General features: G+C 40.7%; 1 protein-coding gene across 1 annotated transcript in view; it reads left to right on the top strand.

Annotated features, from left to right (window-relative positions):
• Positions 1–403: 403 nt before the first annotated feature.
• slc6a19b (solute carrier family 6 member 19b) overlaps positions 404–18652 on the top strand; it is a gene marked incomplete at both ends in the record, with an annotated part of 35403 nt that continues 17154 nt past the window's right edge. Inside the window, 6 exons of the mRNA XM_084336712.1 lie at positions 404–602; positions 4419–4559; positions 5169–5306; positions 6648–6829; positions 7525–7635; positions 17303–17415. Of these exons, the coding sequence (XP_084192838.1) occupies positions 404–602; positions 4419–4559; positions 5169–5306; positions 6648–6829; positions 7525–7635; positions 17303–17415 (884 nt within the window). The remainder of the gene's footprint in view (positions 603–4418; positions 4560–5168; positions 5307–6647; positions 6830–7524; positions 7636–17302; positions 17416–18652) is intronic.

Here is an 18652-nt window from a genome sequence, read left to right as displayed (position 1 = left end):
AGCCCAACCCAACCCGACCAATTAGCAATTGTCAGCCTGACACTGAGAAAGTGATGTATGCGTTGATGAGGTACATGTGGCGGAGGCTGAATAATAATAATAACAAAAAAATGATTGTACAATAAAACCATACAACTGAAAATGTAATAATCTATACCTGTTTTAGGCTCACAAGAAGAACACAATGTAGCCTACAAGACAAGGTTGGGGTCAAGGTGTTTTCCCTTATCTTCACAACTCTCTGGTTGAGGATCCTTGATACCTCAGCTAGGCAATCAGTCACAGAGGTTTCCGATAAATACCCAGGCTATTGGGCTCTTTTCAGTCTCAACCACAATTTGCTCACAGCGCAAATCACACAGCCATATATCACACAGTGGGACAGTGGCTAACTTGAGGGACCATGAGACTACAACTCCCCAATCCAGACCTGGACGCTAGGATACCGTCCCACCAGGAGCTGGAGAAGCGAGAGGCAGAGGAGTCAGGAGACAGACCCAAATGGGACAACAAGACCCAGTACATGCTGACCTGTGTGGGCTTTTGTGTGGGACTGGGGAACGTCTGGCGCTTCCCGTATCTGTGTCAGAGCCATGGGGGAGGCAAGTAACACTTTGAGAGCTTTTAACCATCTCAAATACAATTATAGAACAGAGTCATTCAAACCCCAAATCACAGCCACTCCAGACGAACCTTAATCGGATAGATAATCAAGTACATAGTGCTGTATGTGAAGAAGGAGGGGTCATGATCATTTAAGTCACAGGTAATTGTATTTTATTTACCTCTAGTGTAGTATGTAGGGCTGACCCCTATTAATCGATTAGTCGACTAATCGGTCGAAAGGAGCCGTAGTCGACTGGCCAACCTCTTAGTCGAATATAATAAAAAAAAAAAAAAAAAAAAAAATATTTTTATTTTTTAAATCATTCTTTCCAAAAGAAAGAAGCGTGGCTAGCGCTAATGGCACGCATACCAGAGGCTAACTGCCTACGAAAACAGGCACAGAGGCACTGAAAGAGGATTTCACCCATCTAATGAACACACTAGACTAGACAAATATCAAGATGTATCCATCAGTGGACCAATTGCATGCTTTTGCAGAGGACAAGAAGCCTTCAGTCGACTCCTTCAGACATTAAGCACCCCCACAGCCCAAATGGAATGATACAAAAAAAAATTAAAAATTAAATATTATTATTATTATTATATTTTTTTAGTCGACCAATAGTTGACTAACGGCAAATTTTGGCCAATCCTAGTCGACCATCCAAATCCTTAGTCGGGGACAGCCCTAGTAGTATGTGGGCAGTATTTTTGGTAGGGAATGTAAAAGTTGCTTGGTTCAAAAGTGTACTAATGCCTATGAAGTTGAATAGTATTGTAAAGTGTAAATCATCTGTAGTTATGTGTATGTTTATACGTATATACCACTGTTATAATACAGTAATTTGCAGTGGTGGAAAGTAACTAAGTAATTTTACTCAAGTACTGTACTTAAGTAAAAAATATTCAAGCTACAGATGCAGCTCTTAGGACTCTGAGCTCTGCTCTGCACTGCTACTGCGGTATACTGCACCATTAACCTGGCAGTGCTGTTAACGAGGTGTTAACAACGAATTTTAGGGAACTTTATTATTTTACTCCACTACATTTCAAAGGAAATAATGTACTTTTTACTCCACTACATTTATCTGAACCCATCATTTACTAGTTACTTTGAAGAAAAAGATTTTGCATAGAAAACATGGCAAAAATGTACGAAGATTATGTCACATTTGAAGCCTGTCAACTTCAAGAGGACATGACCAGAGCAGCATAACTGGACCACGTACCACTTTAACATAACATTTAATCAGAGCAGCATAACTGGACCACATACCACTTTAACATAACGTTTAGAGGTCAATGGATCAAGGTTTGAATGCTCCCAAGCACTGGAATACACAAACGTCATGTAGAACGCATACTTTTACTTTAGATACTTAAGTACAATAGCAAATACTTCTCTACTTTTACTTAAGTGGAATTTGAATGGAGGACTCTTACCAGAGTACTCATTTATCTGAGTATTTCTACTTTTACTTAAGTAAATAAACTGTGTACTTTTTGCACCACTGGTAATTTATCTAAAATGTGTAGTTGATTGATTGATTGAAAACTTTATTAACAGATTGCAGAATGGGTACAATACAGTACAGCTCAATACACACAATTGTTAAGGGGATGCAGACCAGAGAAAGACTTTCGTCTTGTTTACATCAGGGTCCCCCATTTTCAATTCATCAGGACATATATGACATACATGACATACAGATAGTCAGTACTGCTACATCTATACATTTATGACATACCAGATTTGCAAATACAGTACTGTTTGTGATACAGAAGGAGTCAAGAAAAGGGAGTATATACATTTGACGTAGAAACTGTACATTGGAGGAGGTTGGGTGGGGGGGGTTGGGTACATTGGGATATTGACAACCATACTGGGTAATTTACATTGGAGGTGGTTGGGGGGGGGGGGGGGGGGCACACTGTATAAACAAGTAAAACTGTACATTGAGGGGGGGGGGAGGAGACACTGTACAAACAAACAAAATTGTACATTGGACTATTGACAAAACCATACTAGGTAAATGACTGTACATTGGAGGGGGCTGGGTTAGGATATTTACAGGGGCCAGTGTTGAATTGCAGTCTCCCGTAGGTGTCCCTTGAGAGAGGTTTTGAAAGTGGGTAGTGATCCACATTCCTTTACAGCTTTGGGTAGGGCGTTCCACATTGATGTGGCATAATTGCGAAACGTGTTTAGTCCCTTATTTGAGCCGAATCTGGGTTTAACATGATTTGTGGAGCTCCCTCTGGTGTTGTGATCGTGGTATTCACGATCAGTTCAGTCCATGGTTGGCAGTCAGACCCTGGTTGTGGAACTGCTGCTACTTAGCTACAGGAGGTTAGTGACTGATTCATTGGAATGATCAATGATGAGTGTTTCCTACTGGTTAAGCTATCCATGGTGGTGGTGGTGGTCGCAACCCTTTAGATACACATAGGCAGCAGTGATAAATGACTATACCTACCCCACAAGAACACTGTTAATATGTTGTTTCACTTCAGGGAAATCTGCAGTATTGTGGTGGGTCTATCTGATATGGTAAATAAATCAATATTATGTGGAACACTGAACTGACCTGACTGGCAATGTAACTACATATTTTCTCAAAACATTGCTCTATTTAGAACAACGTTTAATCAGGAGACGGTTGCGTTCTAGTGGTACCTATACTATAACTTCATTAGAATTGTTTTTATCTTAATTTACCCAGGGTATAGGTTCACAGAGCCCAGAATACGCTCTTTTTCCAGTCAATCGTTGCTTGACTTGAGTCTCTCAATGACTCCAAGGATGTTAGTCATCGGGAGACTGTTATTAATTCACTTCCCTGCCCAGATTTCTCCTGTCGATAAGGCAGTTATAAGAAGATTGAACAAATGTTTCAAATTGCTTTTAGATGGAGGGGAAAGACCTGTAGCATGTGACCTCTGAATTCCACTGTTACGATAAGAGGTTTTAGACACTGTGCTGAGTGACAAGAAAGCCTTGAAATGTGATTGTGATTGTTTGCACGGTCTGCAGATTGCACTATAACCCCCATGACTCTCGTGCTCACTGTAAACCATGACTTGTTTTTCTCTGATAAGTATATTTATGTATACTTCAGAATTATCTCTACATCCTCATTCACACAGTTGCTTTGAACAGCTCCTGTATTCCATGCATACCAAATAGCATTTGAATGTATCAGAAGAAGCTTCTATCCCCAGGCCATCAGGCTGCTAAACGAACAATGAATGAACACTACACAAAAACAACCACCAAACGCACATAGCACACACATCCACACGCACACACTCACTTTAAACAAACACACTGTAGCACCCACTCCACACACTTTATAGCACACACCCACTTTAAACAAACACACTGTAGCACCCACTCCCCACACTTTATATTTATTGATGAAGGATTGCACTACAACTCGTACACCTTACTGTAAATTGTACCTAAATTGTACCTCATCCCATTTCTGCTTTGCACTATATAGTACTGTACATTAGTACACTGCATAGTATTGTATATTATATGGTAACTCAGAACATTGTACATATGTCTATACCGAACACTGTGACCTCATTTTCTTCTTCTAAACTACATGCTATACTATGTTTTTTGATACTATCTTGTCTAGCACAGTCTCTGGAGCGTAACAGTAAGAAGCATTTTGTATGAAAGTATTCTGTACTTCTGTATGACAACTATTAAAGAAACTTGAAACTTGAACTTGAACTATCAAATGTAATGTATGATTTATGTAGTTGATGACAGACGCGTCGTCTCTCTCTTCTGTTTCCAGGAGCGTTTATGATCCCCTTTTTGATCCTGCTGGTTCTTGAAGGAGTCCCACTTCTTTATCTAGAGTTTGCTATTGGTCAACGTTTAAGAAATGGGAGTTTGGGCGTCTGGTCTTCTATTCATCCATATTTGGCAGGAGTTGGTAAGCAGTCTTTTCCAGAAGGTTTGGCATAATCATATCCATCGCAGACATCTTGGTAGGCAAACAAATAGGTGACTTTGATCAAATTCAAAACTCGAAAGGCAACTGCGGGGTTTCCCTCATTTACAGTCACCTCGGGTGTACATACAGAAATAAGAGACGTAAAAGATGAACACATAAAACCACACAGCATATAAAATCACAACGACAAGACGACAAGACAAGGCGAAAGGCAAGGATAACAAATCAATTAAAACACATACAACTTGATTTACAAAGGTTGGAGATCAAGGTTTTTCTTCTTATAAATTACATGCTATACTATGTTATTTGATACTATCTTGTCTAGCACAGTCTCTGGAGCGTAACAGTAAGAAGCATTTTGTATGAAAGTATTCTGTACTTCTGTATGACAACTATTAAAGAAACTTGAAACTTGAGGTCTTAAACTCTGCAACAGAGGCAAATAGCAGGTGATTGAATGACAACCGTGGACCAACCGGGAGTTGTGGTGACATTGCGCCATATTGGATTAATAGAATGCTATGAATAAACATGTTGAATTGTAAAATGCTTGAAAGACACCATTCTCTTTGTGTTAATTGGCAGGTATTGCATCCATGTGTGTGTCTCTCATGATCAGCCTCTACTACAACACCATCATTGCCTGGATCATATGGTATTTCTTCAACTCATTCCAAGATCCACTGCCTTGGACCCACTGTCCTGTCAATGCCAATCGAACAGGTACCGTGTATCAAATTGACTATTGTTTTTGGATTTGGAAAGTGAATTACAATTTGGACTTCATCTGTAATTTCTAAATAGACAAACTGATTAATAAAGTCAATGATATACAATTTCTTGTCTGTAGATCCCAAATCCCGACATTACTGTTCAGGGTTCAAAAGGGAAATAACTTTTACCAAAACCTAGAAGGGAATGCAGGTAGAAACAAATGCAAAAAGTAAAACAAGAAATGAGATAGAAATATATATTATTTATATTTCCCCTTGATGGGAAAGTGACCTGTCCTCTTACTACTGAACCCTGCAGACTTTGGTGCAGTGTGGTATTATTATCGATGGAGTATACATGTCTCACCTGTCCGACTAACCAGACCCTCACCAGACCCTTATTCTTTTATTCATATTTGATCTTTATCTTTATTATTCCTTAAATACATTTAGTCATTTAGCTGAACGCTTTTATCCAAAACTACTTCCAAGTTCTGTACGACAAGTCAGCAGGAAGGGAAGGGCACAACTCTTACAACTGAGTAACAATGTTCATCAAACAGTGCTGAAACTTGGGTGCTGCAGTGATGAGTGCATAGTAGTAAAGACATATTAGTATAGTAGGAAGAGTGCATGATAGTATAAGACAGTAAGAAGTAATTTTTCTTAATATTTTTTTTATTAATTTCAGATTGATTGAAGAAGTGTGTTTTTAGTCGACGGCGAAAGATTGGTCAGGTTTCGGCTGTCCTAACTGTGGTGGGAAGTTCGTTCCACCATTGTGGAGCGAGGACCGAGAATAGGCGGCTTCTCTTTGATGACCCTCCCATCATTCTTTATCTCCCGTCATTCTTTATCTCTAAAATCCTTTTTACATACTGTATCTGTAGATACTATGTATATCTGTACATATCCCTTACCTACTCTTACTAGTTACACTACTGGCCAGTACGACTTACTACCACAGTGTCTTTATACCTGTATCACTGTACATATTGATACTACAACTATTTATACCCAGTTTAATCACCTGTACATCGTATATTACTATTGCACTTCACTGTTACATTTGCACTCTGGTTGGATGCCACACTTCTTTTAGTTGTACTGTACTTGAACTGTATAAGGACAATACATTTGATCTAATCTAATCTTGTTCTTTACCTCTACTCTGATATTTGTATTCTCTATATTTTTATTGTGATTTCTATTACCCTGCCTGTACCTGTACCTCCTCTCTAACCCGCCTCACCCTCCCCTGTGTTGCTATGACACCGGAATCTCCCCAAGGGGAAAGAACATCTTATCTTATCTTGTGTGACACAAACTGTAATTATACCCTGTTTGTTAGGCCTTGTCTCCGAGTGTGTGAGGAGTTCGCCAGTGGATTATTTCTGGTACAGGGAGACCCTTAACACAACCCCAGACATTTCGGAAGATGGCGGACTACAGTGGTGGATAGTGTTATGTCATATTTGTGCCTGGTCTGTGGTCTACGTCTGCATGATTCGGGGGATTGAGACAAGTGGGAAGGTAAGGCAACTTGCTACTAACAACATCAGAATCAGAACCAGAATCAGAAAGGTCTTTATTGCCAAGTAGTTTTACACATACAAGGAATTTGATTTGGTCGTTTGGTGCGACATTAAGGACAGACAATTACGGTAGAATAAAATAAAAGAGAATAAGATAAAATGGAATATAAACTAAATTAAGTTTAGTTTATATTAAGTTTGTATTAAGAAGTACAATAGAATATTATTATTCAATAAAATAAAATATGCCAGGGCTGTACAATTGTGAACGATGTGGGTATACACTAATTAGAATAAAAATAACAATACAAATAAAACAATACAAAATAACAACATCATCAATAATAGGGAGATAACGTAGAAAGCTATAGGTTTGGTATCAGCAAACAACACAGTAAAGAATCCTCTAAATTCTAAATCACAAGGCTCTGTTTCATTTACAATATTATAACTGTTGTTTCTTTTGAAGCTTTTAGAAAAACATTACCATTGGAGTTTAGGATGGGCATCTATCACTGTAACAAACCAAACCATTATCTCAACTTTATTGTTTTTTTCAAGAAAACCCACTGCATTTGCTTTTGAGTTGACTAAAGTAAACTTGATACTTGAAATGCAAATGTCTCCTGTACAAAGGGAGACTTCTGAGAAAAAGTCAAATTCAACTAAATATTCCCCCCTTTTTCCCCTAAGGCGGTGTATGTGACTTCAACCCTTCCCTATGTAGTGCTGACTATCTTCCTGATCAGAGGACTAACCTTAAAGGGCTCTCTTGAGGGAGTCAAGTTTCTCTTCACCCCAGATGTGAGTTGTGTGCATGTTTTTTTTGTCTCTCTTTCATATGCATTAAAAAGCTATTATCTCAAAGAAAACCCACTCAGAGGGAATTAGAAGGAGTCTTTTTTTGTCATGCAGCAAACACACACATGTAAGATGGGCGACACAGGAACACACACACACACACACATGCATTGGGTCGCAGATGAAATGCCTCTCTGCGCTTGACCCATCCCGTTGTCCTTCTCCCGAGGGCAGCCGGGAACTGACATGGGCTGCGGCGTGGGCTGCGCCTTGGGACCGATCCAAGTGCTCCTGTCCGTCTTCGTCAGGGACGAAGCGTTAGCTGTTCTGCATGTTTTCCCATTGGGTTTATATATTTTTTTTGGGGGGGACCCTTGCGAGCACGGGTAGAACATGCAAACTCCACACAGAAAGGCCTGGGAGATACCCCACCTGGGTACCTGGCAACCCGGCAACCTGGTCCCCACGCGGGAATTGATCCCAGGACCTTCTTGCTGCGAGGCGACAGTGTCACCACAATTAGGGCTGCTCGATTATGGCAAAAAATCACAATCACGATAATTTTGATTGATTATTAAACACGATTACTCATTGATTTGAGAACATCATATGACGACAACTGAATTCGTTTTACCTTTCTTCTCGACCAAAAGCTCCCTTTCTGTCATCTTCTACAAGTTACCAAAGACGTAGCCCCTTTCGGGACTGTGATGCACCGAGTGAATACACCGTCTCTTATACCTCCATTGAAAAATCCTACAATTAAGTCTGTCTCGCTTTTCTCTATCAAAACGCTTGTCGTACAGGTGTCGCAAAGACATTTCAAAGGTACTCACAGTTGCACAAGGGTTTCGGACAGACAGACGCTAGGGTTTGAAAGCTCTGCGTTGCTAATAAACGTTTAAAATAATTTTTAGAAACTGGTCAACATGGGACTTCCGGTTTACGCTCTGATCGGATGGTGGCGTAGCTTTTCCGAGCTCTGTGACCACTTCACTTTTATATTGATTACGACGTTAATTTTATGACATACTTTCACATCATACATCGCAGAGATGGCGAAACAAATATCGAACAAGAAGGGGACATTAAATGAGGTGGACGTTGAATGTATCAGGTCTTTGTTCCGTGCTGAGCTCGATGCTAGCATGCTTCAGCTAACCAACAGACTGGACTCGCTCCAGGAGGAGGTAGCTAGTGCGACCACGCGGCTCTCTAGGGTGGAAGAAGGGATGGCAGAGGTTGCGGTCGTAGCTGAAACCAACTCCACAGAGATCTCGGCGATTGAAGATGAATTCCTTTTTTACGAAAATAAGATCGCTGACCTAGAGCAGGGGTTCCCAAATGCACACACACTAATACGCATTGGAGGCTTTTAACCAGGGCCGGACTGGGGAAATCATTCAGGCCAGGAAATATAGTGCAAAATATAGCCCCAGTCAGGCCACTTTTTAAGCAGGGGGTCTGGGGGTCCCCCACCAGGACATTCTTTGTTACAAAGACTTCATTTCCTGCATTCTGGTGCAGGAATTTTTTTATTTGTACCCTTTAAATGCCAGTCTTTGTGATGGCATCACAAATTATTGTTAAAAAACAGGCTAGCATATGTATGATTAGCAACAACACTGATTTTGATGGATTTTCAGTTTTGAGGTTGATCCCTCAATCCAGGCAACAGGTCAAAAGGACTCGACCTGAGCCTGGAGCACTGCGGACTAGACAGGCGCCTAAGGGGTCTGCTGAAAACAGCAGGGGGGGAAAAAGACAAATAAAAAAATAAATAAAAAATGAACAGAAAGCAGACATCACATCAATCCTAAATAAAGAAGGAGCGATGGTAAACGATCCGGTCAAAATAAATCTAGAATTGAAACTTTTCTATGTATTCTATTGTATTCATCTGAAGCTCAATTCTCAAAAGCTGATTTAGACTCCTTTTTTGAAGACTTGGATCTACCTAAATTAACAGAGCAACAAATAACCTTAACTGATTCTCCCTTTACCCTGGAGGAACTTTACGATGCACTGAAAGAAATGAAACAGGGGAAATCACCATGTATCGATGGTATCCCACCGGAGCTGTACTTGACCTTTTGGAAAGAGTTGGGTCCATTACTACTCGAGATGTTCCAACAAGCCATTATGAAAGGGAGTTTTAATAGAGACATAAGTACAGCAATTATCACACTGATACAGAAAAAAGGAAAGGATGGAAACGTCTGTGCTACTGTTGCCCACTGTCCCTTCTTAATGGAGACTTAAAATTATATGCCAAGGTCCTCGCACAGCGTCTAGAGACGATACTGCCAATATTGGTCCACCCAGACCAAACTGGATTTGTTAAACAAAGATTTGCATCAGATAACTTAAGACGACTTTTACACATTATTGACAAAGCTCCAAAAATATCACCATGCGCAGTGTTGTCCATTGACGCCGAAAAGGCCTTTGATAGGCTGGAATGGGAGTACTTATGGCACACCATGAAGAATATGGCATTTGGACACGCATTTATAAATATGCTCAAAATCTTATATCATAATCCAACGGCCATGGTTATCACATCCAATCAGTGTTCCACACCCTTCCCTATCAGACGTAGCATTAGGCAGGGTTGCCCCGCCTCCGCACTATTATTTGCGTTATCTCTCGAACCCTTGGCCCAAAGTTTTTTAAATTGTGCCGAAATAAAACCCATAATAGTAAATAACACTTACCATAAAATGTGTCTGTACGCAGACGATCTGTTATTATTTCTTGACAATACACCACGGTCCCTACCTGTAGTCTTAGACACTATTAAACATTTTAGTTTTATTTCAGGTTACAAGATCAACTTGAATAAATCAATTTTACTTCCCCTAAATACAGCAGCAAGTAGTCCCCAACTACATACAGAAATACCAGTGGGTTCTGGTTTCAGATATTTAGGTATAGATATATACCCATCCATTGACAAAATTGTGTCAAAAAATTACAAGAGCCTTAAGAAGGTAATATCTGACGAGTTAAACCGTTGGTCACTATTATTAATCCCATTTTCAGTCAGGCTTTCAGTAGTCAAGACCCATATTCTCCCTAAGATACATTTTCTGGTAAGCATGATTCATTTACCGCCACCTCCAGGATTTTGGGAGAAGCTACAGGGGTTAGTATTCAAATTTATATGGCGTGAACAACATCCACGAATCAGCAATTCCACACTCCAAAACAGTAGGAAAGCAGGAGGGCTATCGGTTCCTAATTTCGAACAGTACTATTTTTCTTTTATGCTCAGACCGTTCGTTGCTAAGATGGTTCAATAATGATTCTGACATACCATGGGTGAATATGGAGAGATACATTGTATCTCCATATACACTTAAAGATATCCTCTTTTGTACCTAAATTGTACCTCATCCCAGTTCTGCTTTGCACTATATAGTATTGTATATTAGTACATTGCATAGTATATTGTATATTGTATGGTAACTCAGTTACTTCTATTCTACATCGAACATTGTACATATGTCTATACTGAACACTGTGACTTCTATTTTTACTTCTATTACATGCTATACTATTTTATTTCATACTTATCTTGTCTAGCACAGTCTCTGGAGCGTAACAGTAAGAAGCATTTTGTATAAAAGTATTCTGTACTTCTGTATGACAACTATTAAAGAAACTTGAGAAACTCTCTATCCCAAAGCTTTTGCCGTACTAAATTCGGCCCAATTATAGCACATTCAATTTACGTTTGGAAATGTATTGCCGAAACGGGAGACAGTGGAACACAAAATGGCACCTAGATACCCCTATTTTTGATAACAACTTCTTACTGTTGGGAGGGAAACCAGCTACATTTCCCAATTGGCAAAGACAAGGTATTCACAAACTATCTGACATATACAGTGAATACGGTCTCAGATCCTTTCAAGAGCTCAAACAAATCTATAATGTCCCTAGTACATCCTTCTTTTTTTATTTACAGTTACGCACTGCAATGCGCACTTATGGTGTCCCATGGAATCAGCCTTTACCAGGTCACCCTTTAATGAATATAGTGAGTGGCATAAATGTTAAAAATGGTTTTGTTTCATGGGTTATATAATAAAATACAAGGAAAACTAAACAGAACTACAGGTAATACCACTGTCTGGAACATAGATTTAAAGAATTACAACGCCTGCATAAATTGGCAGAATGTATGGGATAATATTCCGTTAACCTCTCGTAATTATAATAATCAATTAACTCATTACAAAATGATACAAATATTTTATCTGTCACCCAGGAAACTGTGTCAAATAAATTTTTTACAAAGTCCTCTATGTGCTTTATGTCCGCAAAAAGTCATAGGAACATACATACATATGATGTGGGAATGCCCAGGAGCAATGTTCCCCGCACATGGCAAAACGCTCCCGCGCACATCTGAAATCTGTTGCGCACAGAAACGTTTGTGTAAAATATGCATGTAGTTAAATTGACTGGCGCGTTGCACCGAATACGGTAACCTGTTGCGTGTGACGTTACCAAGAGAAGCCTCGCTTTCAGTGCCGTGTGGGCGTCGCTACTGCGCGCTCACACAGACACACACAACAGAGCAGGAAGCGGACAGATCTGACCAGCATCGCTGACCAGATCTGACCAACAATACAAACGCGAAAATGTACATTACAGATTAACTGCAGAGAAAATTCCCTATTTTTATCGTCCCGGTCGAGACTAATTGGAAGCGGAGTGCAACGCGTGCAAAGCTTGACCATTATGTTTCTGTGTCTAATAAAGGTGGTGGCGATATCAAAGCTCACATGGACACAGAAAAACATTACAAACAAAGCAGTGCAAGGCGAGAGTTTGATGGCAAAGTTGACCGAATTGATTGAAGTATACAGCTATACAGAGAGAAAGAAAATAATTGAAAACTATTTTGATGCCTCAAAATGATGTTTTGGTTTGATAAGATGCTTATGATACAATCATTCTAAGGATTATGTGTGTAATACATTTGTTTAGTACACTAATTGCAACAAATCTGAAACTGCATAGTGCACTTTTAAATTAGTATATTTGTGAGGTTACTGTTTTATAATTTACATTACATTGAAAAGATACAAAGATATATTTTTAAGCTGGATTTTCTAATACAGAAGAGGTATTATTTAGAACATTACTTCATATTTTTCTTGTTATTTATTTTGTCCAGTAAGACTTGAAAATATATATTATTTTGTCATAGGTTGATTTAGTTATTTTCTTGAGATTTGTCAGATAGATTACTTTAGGCCTAATACAGCATGTTGAGTAACTTTGGTTATAGAGAGATATTATTTTGTTATATAAAATATAAACAATAATTGTATATCCATACAGAGGAGGCATACTTTAAATATATTATAATTGTAACTGAGGGGTACAATTCCCTGACTGTATTAATAAGTATGGTATCATTAAACCACTACTGTCTTATGTACATTACTACTGGCCATACAGTACACAGGTATATGATGAGAACACCTCCACAATGACACGGTTCCACACAAATCTGGGTTATAATAATATTTATTAGCAGCAATGATAGTATATATAACAATACTTTACGTAGGGTGCAAAAGACTGTGCGTAAGCAAATCAATAACGTATGTCCATTCTCATATTACGCAGGATATAATAAATACCACCTGTATCTTAGGAATTATATCTATGGTACACTAGTAGGGCAGCGGGAGATACTACAGTAGTAGGGTCCCTCCGTGGTTGTAAGCCAGCAGGGGGAGGAAATGTTCGAATGCAAACTCTGGATCAACGGGGAATCAATAAGCTCCAGCTACGGGAGTCGGTACATTACTCCCTTGATCGGCAGACGAAAGCAGCAGCTGTAATCCAAGTATGCGTGCAGCATAGGTGAAAGCCGGCCAGCCTCTCCGAGAGACGGGCTCGAGTGATGTTCCTCACGGGTAAATCCCACACAGTAGTGGGGTGTAGACGATTCTCCTCCGCTCCAACATCCACAGGACCAAAGCAATAATCCAGCTGGAAAGGGCTCTGCATTCACCGGTGTAGATTCTCCGGTGCGCGGTACTTCACATTAACTAGGTCGAACTTGACGTTATTCTACTAAGCTCTGACACCTTTACTGTCCTATTCGCACGCGGTTATAAGTGCTCTATTTAGACGCACGGTTGCTCACTTCACTTGGTCGTTGACTCGTGATGAAGGCTTTACGTTTGAGGGTAACACGTTTCTAGGTTAACTAACTTTGGGTAATTAACTGCTGTATTCACCTGCGCCGTATTTATACGTTAGGTGAACAAACTAGTACCAGCCTTATTCCTGTCTCGTATTCTTGTGCAGAGCCGTTCATGTCCAGGCAAGTCTGTGGCGGTGACTTTGAACCAGACCTTGGGGGTATGGCAGTGGCGCCTAGGGGACCGCTGTCCAATAGGAGAACGAAATATTATGGTCTGTACTAGGTTAAAGGGATATTCCGTGTATATGTACAAAGAATACACAAGGGATATCAGACGATATACAAATATTATGCAATATATATCAATCAATAAATATATATATTCGGTTTAATCTGATCCTTCGTAACAATAATGATTGATAAGGCATCTTTGAGTAAACTTTGAGTATCATTAAGTATCTTGAGGCTGAAGGCAGTGTCCTCTTTAAAAAAAATCACAATATGGTCACCCTTGAAGTCGCATTATAATTCACTTAATAAAATAATGACGAGTCAGCCTCCTAAAAAGACAAAAGTTAGTGACACGACTCACACCGCCGCCGCCAAAGTAAGGACATTGCTCTGTATCGTCAATCAATGGTCAAATAAATATTTGATTAAGGAATATAATATGCCTTTTTGTATTATTTCTCTGTGTATCAGACAAATTTATAGATTTTTATGTTAGACATTGAGGGAAATTAAAATTCTCAGATCTTTTCCAAACCACCGCTTATCAACTAACCGGTTAATCGGCAGGTGATGTATGTTACTCAGTAGTTGCTGATGTCTGCTCAGGAGGTTTGAGTGTTTGCTCAGACCGAAAAAAAATTAGAGGGAACATTGCCCAGGAGTACTAGCTTTTTGGGCCAAGGTTGCATTATTTCTGTGAATCAACACACATCTTGTAAACAAAATCATATTTGAGGGGAGGGGGGGGGGCCCAGGGGAAAACCGGGGAAAAACCCACCCCTCACCACCTTACCCCTGATACGACGCCAATGTGTAGACTGTAGAGTAAGCTTTACATCATGCACACCAGCATAGCCGAATACCTTGTTTGAACAGGCACAGCCCTGCTTATGTGTGAAAAAAACGTGCCACTTGTTATTGTCATCATTACCCTCAAGTAAGAATAACAAGCTGAGAGAGGGACTCATCCCTCGATCACATGTCACTATGCACAGTATTGTAGGGTAACCCAGCCAGTTGTGGGCTCAGCCACGTTGTCTAACGTTACATGAACACACACAACTTCTCATCATACAACAAAAACCCAGTTAATTTTTACTCACGTAAAAAACAACGCTGTTTCTAGGTAGAGAGAAAGGCACAAGCCTTGGCCAACGCCACCCAAGCTATACAAAGCGACCAAGACAATTCACACACAGCACATGTCGTATCTCCAAATGTAGTGAAGTAACATATGTTTTGCAGACAAAGACATCGTTATTAACAAAACATTCGGGAGGGGAAGGAAGGAAGAGTGGGGTAATGTCCAATGGACATCTTACCTGCACCAAGGAACGCAGGACGAAAGGCCGCAACACAGGTTGGTCTCCACGTTGACGAAGGCCTCTCGCTGGCGGGGCAAAAAGAAGCTATGGCCGGAGCCTTGCTCCGGCGAGACGCCCCCCTCCTGCAGCCGGTCATGGTGCAGGCCCAACTACATCTTCTGTCAAAGATGATGTCGTAGTCAGAGGGCCTGCTATTCTCACGGCTAATGCCAATGGTTGTAGCACAAGCTAACAGCTAACTCTAGGCTAACTGATAGCATCAAGCTAACGTTCCCAGCCGAGCGAAAAACGGGTAGCTAACGTCGTAGCTAAACAGCTAACTGGCTAACAGTTAGCTCAACCCGGCTATCGCTAACCACTAGCTAACGCAGAAGCAAGCTAAGCAGCTACCACTGAAAACTGTACAACGTGAGAAAAGCAATACAGGCCAACACTTCAGACAGCCGCTGTCTTTTCCTCTTCTCATCCGAAGAAAAAAGGGAGAAGAAGGCAACACACGTCCCTCTTCAGAACGGTGTTTACCAGACACAGTGGTGCCGGCAACAAGTCCCTCGCGGACTATAGCCGACTTGAGCTGCGAGATATTCTCATAATGAAACACCAAGCTCACCTCCCTCGCACCGGGTGCTTTTAATTTTTTGAAAAAACGGGGCCAGCACGGCGACAGTGGGTATCCGTTTTTGTCCAGAGACCCGGGGAATTGAACCGCAGATTCTGAATCACGGTCCCAGGAAAACAAAGCTCTTACTCGAAGAGGGGCTCATGTTAACGTGGGCATCAAACTAGAACCTCCTCCACGCCGCTAAGGGTCAGCAAAAAAGATCCTAGCCTGGAGCCAGCCTTCGTAAGCTGTGTAGTTGTTCCCCCCACAACCAACACACCTGGCGCCCGCGTTGCAAAAACATCACCCGCCCCAGAGAGGCCGTCAGCCCTCACACGGCCGAGCGCCTCCCAAGCAAAGTGTCCAACTGCAGAGCCGGAGGTAATGCCGGCGGGGATTGCTCAGCGACGCGAGCCCCTAATACGAAGCGCCGATGGAAGTCAGAATGATCATCATCTTCTAGACACTCCGGTGGCGAAGACATTATCGCTGTATTTCCTCGAAAATAGTGAGAGAGAAAACAAAGATATAATTTCAACGCAGCTCCTTCTCTTCAACGTAGCTCCTTTCCAACTATTTCAGCACTAAACTCAAGTGGTGTATACAGACACTTGTCGGTGGTGAAAATAAGGAAGGAGCTGTTAGTATGGCCACACCCCTGCTTATGTAGAGGAGCGGATGGGGGTGTGGCCAGGCGGATGGGTGTGTACATGTGGAGAAATGTATTCAGTATTAGACTGATATAGGATATGTTCCACTTGAGCGCAGAGCGTAAACTAATATGAAATATAACACATATAATCTCAGCGTTTTAAAACAAAAGGGTCAATTTACTAGTAGTTTCTCAATGCTATAGGGTTGGGTTATTGTCACCAATTTCATGATTATTCCATGAATAGTAGGACAACATATTATCCTAATCTATCTGTGTATTTGGGGTCCTCAGCCAATAGATGAGATTAAGATTAGATTTTATTCTAATTTATTGTCATTATACAGCACAAGTACAGTATGAAAGTACAAGTACAACGAAAAGACGTTTGGCATTCAACCAGAGTGCAAATGAAACAGTAAAGTGCAATAGTAATATTACCATGTACAGGTGATAAAAACTTGGTATAAAATATAATATATAAATGAGTACTACTGAGTGTAGTGCTAATCAAATGTATGTACAGAATTGTAATATTAATATGTACAGTGATACAGGTATAAAGACAGTATGGTAGTAGTCATACTAGTAGTCCAATAGGGCTGGATATCAGTGGATCTGCGCAAAAAAGAAGAGCTGGATTGAAGTATCTATACCAATTACATAAACATTTGCTTTCATTTTAGTTGGACGAGCTGATGAATCCATCAACCTGGCTGGATGCAGGTGCCCAGGTTTTCTACTCTTTCTCCTTGGCGGTCGGTGGTCTCATCTCTTTCTCCAGTTATAACTCAGTGCAGTAAGTCTGGATTTTCTTTAGACCCATATCCTGTAGGGCAGGGGTTCACAAAGGTTTGATGACTGAGGGCCAATTTATGGAGCCAACATTGTTTTGAGGAACACAACGAGTTGCCTAGTTGCCATGTAGCCTATAGCAAGCTTTCAACCTGAATTCCCCCAAGGGGATCAATAAAGGAATATCTTATCTTATTACATGGCGTTTTCACATTCGCCGAAATGCTTGCTTGTGATTGGTCAATAGCCCCCCGACTGCAGTCATTATTTTTCAATAATGACCGCTGTTTTTTCAATAATGACCGCAGTGCGCAGCTGTTGGCAATCAAGCCCACTGACACACACTGTTTCAGTGCAATTAGACAGTGTTCTGCTGCCGGCGATGACAGGGGGCGGAGCGACGAGCGGAGCCAGAACACAGCGGAGCCAGAAGGCTGCCCGCGATAATAATAATCACTTTATTTGGGCTGACAGAGCCACAGAACAACTGCGATTTGTCAAATGAATTAGGTATATTGTTAGTAAGTTAGCCATGTAATAAGCGGGATAATGTATAGCCTACTCGGTCATTGTCGCAAAATAATTGACCTTCACTACGTTTAAAACACCTCGGCGCGGCGCCTCGGTATTTTAAACTCCGTGTCGGTCAATTATTTTGCGACAATGACCTCGTAGCCATACATTATCCCTTACTTATCTTTCAACAAGCTGTAATTCCTAATTTGACATCTTAACCCAGGGGGGCACTGTCTTACTTTATTGAAAGCAAAGTACTGTGTGATCTTGTAGGTGGTTTAAAACTGTAATGGAACCGGACCAAATAGAACACATGCACAATATATTTGGTTAAAATATGTGTTAAACATCTCTACATTCTGACAGCCATCACTGATATAGAGTGTTTGGTCAGTAACATGGGTCTCTCAGTCCCTCTGCTTTGCCGTAAACACACAATACATGTTCTGGTATCCCTTTATTCCCTTCCCACTTTATCCAATCAGAGAGAACCCTAGATATTTGTACTTATTTTGACAAATCTTGCAGAGCCAAATTAGCTTAATGCACTGGTAATGCACTGGTAGATTATTTGTTTCAAACAGTGGCGGACTGGGACGAGCAGGTATGACTCGACTGTTAAGTTTGCTGAACAACTCACAGCTTAGCAGGGCAGCACACACCACAGACAGAGGCGGCGCCAGATAATTGTGATTGGGGGAGCTACGGGGGGCTGGATTGTTTAT

This window comes from Notolepis coatsorum (assembly GCF_963971535.1).
Source record: "Notolepis coatsorum genome assembly, chromosome: 19".
NCBI classification, from domain to species: Eukaryota; Metazoa; Chordata; class Actinopteri; order Aulopiformes; family Paralepididae; genus Notolepis; species Notolepis coatsorum.
Note: the sequence above shows the minus strand (reverse complement) of the source record. Positions and strands in the feature narration are given on the sequence as shown.